The 12,342-nt window shown below is 32.5% G+C and overlaps 1 protein-coding gene across 9 annotated transcripts in view; it reads right to left on the reverse strand.

Annotated features, from left to right (window-relative positions):
• Positions 1-5,189: 5,189 nt before the first annotated feature.
• LOC115884722 (troponin C-like) overlaps positions 5,190-12,342 on the reverse strand; it is a 124,677-nt gene continuing 117,524 nt past the window's right edge. For all 9 annotated transcript variants that reach the window (XM_030903427.1, XM_030903411.1, XM_030903400.1 and 6 more), the window contains one exon: positions 5,190-5,518. In XM_030903427.1, coding sequence (XP_030759287.1) covers positions 5,487-5,518 — 32 coding nt within the window. In that variant the 3' untranslated portion in view covers positions 5,190-5,486. The remainder of the gene's footprint in view (positions 5,519-12,342) is intronic.

Raw genomic sequence — 12,342 nt, forward strand, 5'->3', positions numbered from 1 at the left:
TATCTCTTTATGAATACTTCATATCGGAAATATCTATATCTATCTATATTCTCAATATCGATATTCGATCCTATTTGATTTCGTACAGGGTGGTTGTAAAATATTGAATAAATATCAACATCTCGAGAACCACATTTTTTGGAAATCGCTCGGCCACACAATTATTTTAATTTTTCCGGGGCAGATTATGCAAAAAATGAATATTATACAGGGTTTCTCAAAAATGCTATGTCCAAAACAATTTCTTTTAATGGCAACCCTCGTGGCAACATAATTATTATTTTTCTGCATTTTTGAATTGCTCTTAAAATTCTGAATATTTTCCATGTAAGTGCTATACCCAAATCCAAGCTTTTTGGAGTTATTCGCATTTAAAAATTAAAAAGTAAAAAAAAATATTAGAAAAAAACCTTTTTTAAGATGATACCGAAGAGGATACCTTATGGAAAATGTATTCAAAAGACAACCCACAAATTTGGATGACTTGAAACATCGCATTCGGCAAATTACGCCCCAAATAATTCGAAATACATCCCCGGTAGATCCTCGGTACATCCCCTACATCCTCTAGTACATCCTCGGTACATCCCCTACATCCTCGGTACATCCCCTACATCCTCTAGTACATCCTCGGTACATCCACTACATCCTCGGTACATCCACTACATCCTCGGTACATCCCCTGGAAATCCTCTCATGTGTACACCATAAATCCCCCAAGTGTTCACCCCTCGATATTTTCCAAACCTACTTTCAATAGGATCAGTTTTGCAAGTTCTCTAGTAAAACATACTTCATTTTACTCATTAAAACAATATTTTATTACTTCAACTTCAACCTGTTACTGAACTCAAGTTAACAACTTTAATATTGAACACAGATAAAAGTTAGGAATTTATTATGTTCATCGCATTTTAAAGAATTTAATAGGGAGTTTTCGTTGCTTTAAAAAAATTCAACGGTACGGTTAACGGATACGTAACCATAACCGCTATTTTGACAGATAAAAAAACAGTTTTCGGACTTTCGGTTCATCGGTTCAGAGCCGACATACGATACGATAACCGAAAACTGACAGCTAAGCACAGCCCGTAGCGTAGTGTTTTGATTTTTGGTTTTTGTATTGTTGTTTGATTTGAAAGTGCTTTATATGACTTTATTGGGTATCGCTATATAGGATGGGCAATTTAATTTTATTGGACTCTAGTGATGAATCGGATTTGGAGGATGCTATGCTGTTGGAAGGGTTTGAAAACAACATCGAATATCGAGCAGAACTTTATGGGGAGTTCAACCTAGAAATATTATCTGACCAAGAGTGCAAAGCTAACTTATGCTTTGAAAAAAAGACATTCCTCGATTAGTTGAAGCACTAAGAATTCCCAACGAGTTTAACACAGATAAAATAAATAATCAAAACATAAACAAAATAGAATGATGTTAGGTTAGATCTGTATTTTTCAATGTTGTGTTTCTACTGCGCTAGTGCGCATGCGTACCGCTATGTTAACGGCTTTGGTTAACGTCCGTAAAATATCGGCAGCTAGCGGTTACGATATACGATAATCTAAATTGAAATGTCAAAGTTGTCAATTAGCGTTAACCGGAATTGCAATTTGTAAGCAACGAAAACTCCCTAATAAATAACAAGCATGACTAATAATTTGATCAGTATTACTATTACTATTAGCTTTGTAAAACTAGTGAATCAATTTCAACTTCACTACTATCAATTTCATTTATAATAAATCTTTCAAATGGTGTTTTTAGTTCATTTACCTGGACTGTAGTATTTTGGCCATATAAATAGGTTTCTAATTTCAGATTTAAATGTCCTATAAAATATTCCTTTACTAAATTTGATTGATAAAAAGTGAGAGATAAACATGTATTGACTGGTATGATTTTTTCCGTATTCTATTAAAACTATTTTTATATACTATAATATTTAAAAAAACTCAGATAAAGACATTTTAAAACTTCGAAATATATCTACTGAGTGAAAAAAGATCCACAATCTGAACTTTTATCGGGTAATTATCAACGCTGCTAAATAGAGTTACGCCTCCAGTTGGTGACGTCACGAGATTTTTACGTCACAGCTGGATGGCCTTGTTATTACGGTGGTTACGGTACGACACGTGTCACCAAATATATTATAAGAATATATTGTGAGTACCGCATTTACAGAATGAGTGGAAAGTGAAGCCAAAGAAAAAAATAGGAATATCAATATTGCATAAGTCTATCCTTTTCGCTCAACAGGATTTTTGTGCGCACGCACCAAATAAAACGATCTGATTTATCTACTTCACCGCTGAACGCTGTCACCTGCCCGCGTATTATATTTTAAACTCTAAATATTAATAACGTACAGTACGGCTGTCCGTTCTGTAGCTACGGGGTATCCGTGAGAGGGGAAACGATATTCTCTCAATGTTTTTCGTAAAAAATTAGACGACGCGTCCCATCAATAAAAATTCGACAAATTTGCAAGTAGCCAATAAAATGAGTGGGCGGAGCGATTTGCGGTTACGTACTCGTCAAGTCGACGTATAAAATATATTTCTGTTTATTTAAATGTTTTTTGTCCGCATTCTTTTCATAGACACAGATCCAGCAGACGTACTGTATAATATATTATTAGCCGACCATACCACCAGGTATGGTGGGCTATTAAGATCGGCAAAAAAAAAGTTTTTTTAATTTCACTCAAAATGAGTTAATCACTCATAATGAGTTAAATACTGGGGGGTTGGAAGGGGGTATGGAAAGTTAAAAAAAAATTGGAAAAATTCCTTTACTTTGAAACTAAAAGAACTGCCTACCAACTTTTTATTAACATATTTTAGTATGGGCGGCTATACGTGCCTCCCGGCGCCATTTTTTGGCTTTATTTCAACCTGTTATTTTAGATATTCATCATATCTATCCGTTTCTCGTTTTTGTTTAAATATGTCAGAGATTAAATTTAAATTTATAAGTAAAGGCGCGAATAGTCAGACGCTAAATTGCTTTACGTGGTAGATAGAAACCTAAACTACTTCTGTTGGTTAGTATGAAATAAATCAACTAATCGAGAAGCACTTCTCCCGCTTGCGTAATTCAAAGCTGTTGAACGAAAAGGATCGACTTATGTGGATTTTGTATAGCTCCATATATATGCGTGTCACTGTGACAGTTAGTTTTGACGTAAGAAACGTCAAAAGTTGATGTCATTTGCGACAAAATTTGGAGGGTAGGCAATGTGAGGCGACGGTGCACACGGTGCAACTCTGCAAAGTTGGACACGACGCGACGTTTTGTTTACATCTTCATCAGGGTGGGGCTAAGGATTTGATATTGATGCAAAATGTGGGTCGATTTCGGCATAATTGAGGGGCTCGCGTGCAGAACCGAATATATCCATTTTTAAACATTTTTCAAGAGACGATAAAAACGTGCCACATTTTTAATTGAGAAAATGGAATTATTTTAAGATGACAGTTTTAATTCAAATGTGTAGATTTGCTGATTGACATTTTTTCTTTTTGTAAAAAAGTAATTACTTCGGCGTTATTTGCAAAGAAAGATTGGATATATCTGGTTTTGCACACAAATGACATACATTTGGTGAAAAAAAAATATTTATTTTTGTTTAATGAACAAAAATAGATAATTAAGGTGATATTTGAAAAAAAAGGTAAAAGGGTCAAATATGTCCAGCATTTTCTTCATCTAGGCAATCGCATAGCTTGTCTTGATTTTCTTTGGGTGTATTATTTTCCGAAATTTGTTTGTTTGCCTCTCCGTCGCTGCTTAATAATTTTTTGTACCAAAGAAAGTCTTCTCTGTTTCGCCAATCTTTCCCAAAATGCTACTTACCAAAACCAATGATTCAGACTTTCATAAGATAAACTTTTTTACTTTCATATACTATATTTTAAAAGAATATTAAGATATACGAAAAATGGACAAGACATGGTTCATATAATTAACTTTTTCTAAAAACGCAAATTGTTGATTAAAATTATTATTCATTAATTTTTAATATCCTCTTCTATTGTGGCTTATTGAAAATATGTTGTAATGTTAGACACTGCTCAAAAAATGAGATAATACACTCATTTATATGTTAATAAAGGTTGTATTTGTATGCTGTGTTCGTGTATTGTAAAATTATTGTTGTAACAGATTTGTAATGAAAATGTAAGTACAACAGGGTGTTTCAAAAGGATTGCTCAAAACTTTAAGGGGTGTCTTCTTAGTAAAAATGAATGGCAGCTTATACATGGTGTCGCAGTATTCCGTGGGCATAGAACTACCACGTATTTTTGGTATCAAAATAAGTTCATTAGACTCAATTTTTGTTTATTTACACAAAAGTGCTTCGTTTGTGCGTTAGAGGGCATGAAACTTTAAAAACATTAACACATTTTTACGATATTTTTAGAACCGTTATTCCGATTTAACTGAGATTTGGGGTACCTATGTTTTGCTAAACACTATCATTTGAATTTTGTAAAAATCTAGAAATGATATGGGCGGTGCTACAATACACCAAAACACTTTTGCACTGGACGCGCGTTTCGCTAACCATGTTAGCATCATCAGCAGATGACTACAACTTTTTGTTTAGTGTCTGAGTTTTAATCATCTGCTGATGTTGCTAACATTGTTAGCGAAACACGCGTCCAGTGCAAAAGTAAAAGTGTTTTTGGGTGTTTTGGCGAATTAGTGTTTTATTTTGCTTTTGTAACACTAAAGGTTCCAACCCCCCAACTGTAAGATTATTTTTATTTTAAAAACGGAAGTGTTTTGTCCCAACGAACGTTTATATGACACTTTCTATTTCTAACAAGGAATCACCCCTTATATTTGAAACATCCTCTATAAAAACAAGCTCCTGTATGGAAAAAGCCTCATAATCGGTGATGCTTTTCTAAACTTTTTTAACTTTTATATAAATAGCTAGTATATTATACTCGTACTTTGCATTCATGATTTTCAAATCTTTTTTTACCTTTTGTTAAAAATATTAATTTGTACTATTCACACTCTCTGAAGGCTTAAATAAATGTAATTTAGATAAAAATATATTAAAAAAATGAATTTTAACGGTTCAAAAATGTAAAATGTGTTTGAAAATCATGGATTTGTTATAAAAATAAAGTGTAACAATAAAATATGTGGTTTTAAATGAAAATCAATTGCCTATAAGATGTTATTTATTCCAATAATATATTCTAATATCACACATAATTAATGCTTGCCCAAGGTACAAATTCACTTACAACGTACATACATTTATATATAGTATATTAATATAAAGTTGAAAAATATCATATTTTTATTCGATATCTTTAAGAATTGTTCTTGCAAAAATATTAAAATATTTTATGATAAATCATTATTAACATACTGTCCATGTAATACAGTGTCATCTATATAAAGAAATAAAAAATGCACTTAATATTAAGATTTGAAGTTGTTGTTTTACCGGACGATTATACTTCCCCAGTCATCATTTCCATAAATTCTGTAACAAAAAAAATACATATTAAAAAAATCAACAAATGTTGCCCTTATTAAGTTAAAAAGGTAGGTGTACAGGTAATAAGAACCAAAAATAGCCTCTTTTGATTTGTTATCTACATTCCATTGGTTCTGTTTTTCATTCACTCATTTCATTTTGTTATTGACAGTTTTTTAAACATTAACAAAATTTAGAATATCGAAGGATATTTTTCTAGCTGCTAATGTGTAAAACGGCCACTACACTACTCGCAAAATAGACCGAAGTATGTCAAAGTGGAATGGTGTAGAGGGTTATTTTGTGTTTCCCTGTTTAATGAAAATAAGCCGAGACGACGCAAAGTCAGGCGAGGAAATACGAAATAATATCTTTCTTCGCTATTCGATCTTGACCTACTTTAGGTTATTTCCCGAAAGTTTATTTTAATAATTTATTCCAAACTTTCATGTTCATTTACATACATATTATATTAAAATTTCAGTTTTGTAACATAACAAATTATAGAGCAAAATTACCCCTGTATTTTGTGTTAAGAAAAAAAGCTCAGAAGAGAGAAAATATTCATACCTATACTTCTATTCAACGAAGATGAATGCCTCATATTTTTATTCGGACATGCTGAACGATTATTTAAAAAATGCATAATATTAGTGTTGGGAAAATTCGAATTAAATAATACGACTAATTCGATAGTAAATTAAAACTAACTAATTCGAATTATCTTTTTCGAGATGTATTCGTTTTTCGATTTGTCTATAATTCGAGATAAATTATATATCGAGATAAAAATTAGTAGTATTTTATATTATATCTGTTGTAACCGAATTACAAATGAACTTAAAACATAACCTCTTATGGACAAATACGAATATTAGTAATTAGTATAGTACTACCTATTGGTAGTATTCTTTCGTTCTGAACGAACTGAAAATTTTCACTTAAACTGATTTATAAAGGGAATCGGCAAAGAAAGGAACGATCCGATATAGAAAAATCCAGAAATCATTGTTATTTCCTATACCACGTAGGAATAAATCAGTTTAAGTGGAAATTTTCATTTCGTTCAGAACGAAAGAATACTACTATTATTTGGTTCATTTCCATCTCACCCAAATTTCACCGAACACTAAAATTAATTTTCTTCTTTTATCTAAATAATTATTGATTGCAACTGATAAAATAAAAAGAAATACGAACCGCACGTAAACAAGGACATACTTACATCGTTTTAGAAGTAGCTTTTATTTTAGATATGAGCTTTTCGATAGGAATTGAAACAATCGGCACTTTTAAATTTAAAACTTTAAATTATGGTTTAATTTATTAAACGGCTTCGGCACAGTTAATAGAATACATTGAATAAAGAATATTTTTTTAAATTTTTTATTCAGTGATAGAATATAGGTATGGCAATGGTTCAGATTTGTTTAAAATAGCCCCTAGACGAGCAGTAGCTGGGACGAATTTATTTTTAGGTTAAATTTATAATACTACTAAATAATTCGAATTATTAATTCGATTCTGAAATATGAATTATTACTAATTATTCGATGGTGAAAATAATTCGATTATTCCCATCACTACATAATATATTGTTTCCTTAAGTAACTTAAGTGAGCACTAAGAAGCGATTTTGAAAATTTATCCCTTCGCCTTCTTCATGTACCATCTCCATTTCGGAGGTTGCATGGCTATCATAGACATAGATATATACAACTATAATATCAAACTTTGGAAGTTGCGGCTCTAAATAAGTCAAATAATGTGACGTTAAACCATTTTCGCAGGTTCCTAAGCCAAGATATTCTTCTCTTTCCAATAAATGTTTTTTCTACAATTTTTCCTTGAACTATGAGCTGTAGGATTTCATATTTTGGACCTTTCATGATGTGGCCAAGATATTGAAGTTTTCTTTTTTTCACTTCATGAAGGAAACCTCGACATTGGTTACATGATCTGTCCATGATATTCTCAACATCCTACGATAGGCCCACATCCCAAAGGCTTCTAGACTTCGCTCGCAGTATGCGTTAATGGTCCACACCATACAAGAGAACTGGGAATACATAATACTTGAGCATCCGTGTTCTCAGCTCCAAGCTCAGGTCGCGGCTACAGAGAAGCTTCTTGATCTTCATAAACGAGGCACGGGCCTTCTCGATTCGAATCCTTATTTCTAAACAATAATCTACGGAACAGTCAACACGTATACCGAGGTAATCATACTTCTCGACTCTTCCCAGCATTTCGTCTTCTACATATAGTTGTTCATTGGGCGCTTCAGTTTTGGTGACAATCATATATTTGGTCTTCTTAACGTTAAGTCCATATAGTCTATATGTCGTCACAGTTCGTCGAGACCATATTCTCGACTAACTGTGACGACATTATTCAACATGTTTTGTAGATCTTGCATGTTTTCAGCGGTTTTTCAGTAGAGTGCCGTTAACTCTTATTCCGCCGGCATCATTTTCGAGGGCTTTGGTGAAGATTTTCTCTGAGTAGACGTTAAACAGGAGTGGAGAACGAACGGAATGAATGGTAAACCTATTAATAACATCCGATATGCTGACGATACGGTGCTCCTAGCTGGCAATGAGAAGGATTTGCAGTGCCTGGTGGACAGAGTTAGCAGTATTAGTCAGAGTCATGGTCTTAGAATAAATATAAACAAAACAAAACTTATTACTATCAGCAAACAAAATATCGAAAATATCAGGATGCAAGTGGAAGATCAAAATATAGAAAGGGTAAGAAGATTTAAGTACTTGGGTTGCTTGCTGAATGATAAATGGGATTCTGATGAAGAAATCAAACATAGAATTGAAATAGCCAGAAACACTTTTTTCAAAATGAAAACTCTACTCTGCAACCGAGACCTGAATCTGACTACTCGATGGCGAGCTACCAAATGCTATGTACTCTCTACATTGTTATACGGAGTCGAGGGATGGACGTTGAAGGCACGGACCATGTCACGCTTGGATTCATTTGAGATGTGGTTATACCGACGAATGTTGAAAATATCCTGGACCGAACGAATAACAAATCTCGAAGTATTAGAAAGAATGTGTAAGGACCAAGAACTATTAACTACAATAAAACGACGGAAAGCAGCATATTTTGGTCATATTTTTCGAAATAACAAATGTAGTTTCCTACAGCTGATCGTTGAGGGAAAGATTGAAGGACGACGAGGCATCGGGCGTAAACGGTTTTCCTGGTTGCGGAATTTGCGCCAGTGGATAAATATAGGAGAGGCCAGTGCAATTATCCGTTTGGCTCAAGACAGGGAGGAATACCAATTGATGATCGCCAACCTCCGATGAGGAGAAGGCACACGAAGAAGAAGGAGAACGATCACACCCCTGTCTGACTCCGCGCTTGATTTCCACTGCATTTGTCAATTTGGATTGAATGCGAACTGGTGCAGTTTGATTCAGGTACAGTTTAGTTATTATTTGAATATCCCTTGTGTCGTCCCTTGTTTTTTCGTTCTAGGGCTTCTATTAATTGTTTGTGTCTCATTTTATCAAATGCCTTATTATTGTTACGTTTTTTCGTCGGTTCCGTGTGGATAGAAAGTCACAATTTATTTAAACACAATTTATTTAACACTAATTTACAAACAATAACGATTAAAAGAAAACTTGGTAATGGTGTGGATCCGGTGGCTGACCTTGAAACGAGTTTTTGCTGCATATAGTCACAGACACTACGCATGCGCACATCTTCGATGTTGCCAGATTGCAAGTTATTTTGGAATTATTTTCAGTAGAAAACAAATATGTGCTTTTCAGTGTTTTTTGTCAATATATACCGTATGATCGAAAAAACGGCGTCCAGTTGGCTGGGAAATGACAATAAAGGACATTTTCCATATAAAATTACAGCGATCTTCATTTCATAGTCATCACTGACGCTATTTTTTTTCAATCATAGTACGCCGGTATATTATTTATGTTATTATTTTAATATTTCGCACAACACGTGAACGCTTATTATGTATTTTCATAGTCAATAAAATTAAATAGAAATAAAACTCTAGATTCCTATAATTAATCTAATTGCTCTAGATTATTATGCTACGTTTAAAAAGGGCTTTATTAAAAATTCGGGAAATTAAAAGGGATGTGTCCAAGTTTTTTCTTTTTTTTTGAATTTTTAAATGCTGTAGCTCCATGTCATGTTCATAATAGTTTTTTTTAACATTCCATCAAAACTACGGAGGCCTTAATTTAAAAGGCCTTTTAGCCTCCGTAATTAAAATGGTAGAATCAGCTTCAGCGACATTAACAGTTACCTTGTTTAATCTGCTTATACATATATTGCATTAATTTATCTGCTACCTTACGATTTCTCTATTCTTACATCTAATTTATGTGATTTTCTTAGCATATGTGATACCTATATGATTTATAAACCATTATTTTCCTAATGGATGGAAGGAATAGGATATGCAAAATTAAGATATTTTAACATTTATTTTCCAGACAAAGCATATAATATAGTATTAAGATTAAGACATAACAAATATAAGAAAGATCTTAATATAAATCACAAACTAAGTCTTAATTTAGTCTTGTATAAACACAGGTATAAAACTAATAAGATCAAAACTCAACCTTCACCATATTGTCAAGATTTGGCATTATAGGAAACAAGAAATTACAGTAAATTAAGAAAAGAATATCAAAGTATACGATATTAAATACTGTAAAGTCTACGACACAAACCCTTCTAAAGAGAAAAAGATAAAACATAAAGCTTATTTTAGTCTTATCACCACAACTCTTCGATAAAATATATGTCTAAAATTGCTATTAATCCACTAACTTGATATTTTTAAGAAATTATGATACCAACATTATAATCAAAGTATATTATATTAGTAACATTATAGGTAAAATGTTACCTCTATCTCCCATTGACGTGTATTGTTCTATAAGACTCGTCATGGTAGTACTTCAATACATCAATATATATAATCAAAACTATTGTTGCCTGTAAATAACTAGAAATTAAATAACTTGAAAGAAATAAAATAATTCTAATAAGTTTAAAAGCATTAAGAAAAAATCAGTAAATAATAATTTTTAATTCTAATGTAAATATATAAATAAATGTTTTATTATTATTACAATTTTATATATTCAATTTTATATATCATTCCTTAATTTTAGATATCAAGATAAATCTGAAATTATAAAATTAATTATAGAATTTGTATTATTATTGATTAACACCAGGGTTCGGAAGTAGTTAATTAAGACGTAATTTACCTGATTAACTACGTGTAGTTTTTCTTCAAAAACTACGTCTCTTCCCGTTCATTAACTACATGAAAACTACGTTAATAAACTATGTATTGATATTATGAATAATTTTCATTTGTATGAGGTGTAATAGAGATAATATGATGTAAATATTATATTTAAAGCCATATTTCTTCTGTTTTCTTAAATACATTATGTGTTTTTAAGCTTCAACTTATTATAACCTCATCTCAAACTTTTGATATTTGAAAGTTACATACATATGTTACATAAACTACATCCTCTACATAAACTACATTAACTACATGTAATGTAGTTTATGTAGTTTTTAAAACTAACATGTAGTTTTCCGAACCCTGATTAACACTCAAAAAAAATATTTCAACTGCAAATAATTCGAAAATAAACTGCAATTTGGCAACCTCGACGATGTGCGCTTGCGTAGTATCGATGATCAAATGCAGCAAATATGGGCTTCAAGGTCAGCCACCGGATCCACACCTTTACCGAAAACTTAAGTTATAAATAGTTTATAAAATTATTTACAATTTATCTAATTATTTATCTAACAGAAATTTATTTTGAATTAGCGCGGCGATTGTAACTGTACGCGTCGATCGGTTATATATCTCTATCCCCTTCAGGTTTCGGGCATCGGCTTATATATGAGAAAGACAGACAGTCCAAACATATCTCGAAAATTCTTAGCGGCGTTCTTCGAACGTCGGTGGGCGTATGAGTCATAGCCGAGTGGCCAAGCCTAAGGCCGAGTTCAGACGGTACGGGTCCGCAACATTATAATCGATAATAAGGCATTTGATTTATTCCCTAAGGGGGTGAAATTAGAGGTAAAAAATGCTATAAAACTTTTTAAGTTTGGTCGAGGAGTGTGAAATTTCACACAAAGTTTCCTTATTAAGCGGCATAACTGATCACAAAGGTGCTTTTTCTTTGTTAAAGTCTTGTTTAAGAGTATAACATTTTACACATATTCTCTTTAAGTGGTTTAATTGCTCACTAAGAAGCGATTTTTTCAAATTCATCCCCTAAGGGGGCGAAACTTTGTAAGTAAATGGGCATTCTAATCTGGTCTAAAAGTATGCAATTTTGCAAAAGGTTCATCAAGTGACGTAATTGAGCACTAAGCGGTTATTTTTGGAAATACATTCTTAAAGCCTTTTAAGGGGGAAAATAGAAGGGGGAGGGGTGAAACTTTATATAAAAGTAATTAGATCTAGGAGTATGAAAGGTTGCACAAAGATTTCTTAAGTGAGGTAATATAGTGACGAAGCGATGTTGGGAGCCTCGCCCCATAACATGGTGAAATTTGGAGCAAAGGTTTGTATAAAGCTTCGCAAATAACTGGTATATAGAAGTATGAAATGTTGCATAAAGGATCAAAGGTTTCTAAAATGATGTGATGAGCAGTAAAAAACTATCTATTGAAATACACCCACTAATGGGTAAAAATAAGGCTGAAAGTTTCGTTAAAAAAATCATTAAATCTTGTAAAAATGTTCCTTAAGTGGCGTAATTGAACTTCTCTTCTTC

The sequence above is a fragment of the Sitophilus oryzae genome, unplaced genomic scaffold, assembly GCF_002938485.1.
Source record: "Sitophilus oryzae breed Bouriz unplaced genomic scaffold, Soryzae_2.0 scaffold_111_pilon_pilon, whole genome shotgun sequence".
NCBI classification, from domain to species: Eukaryota; Metazoa; Arthropoda; class Insecta; order Coleoptera; family Curculionidae; genus Sitophilus; species Sitophilus oryzae.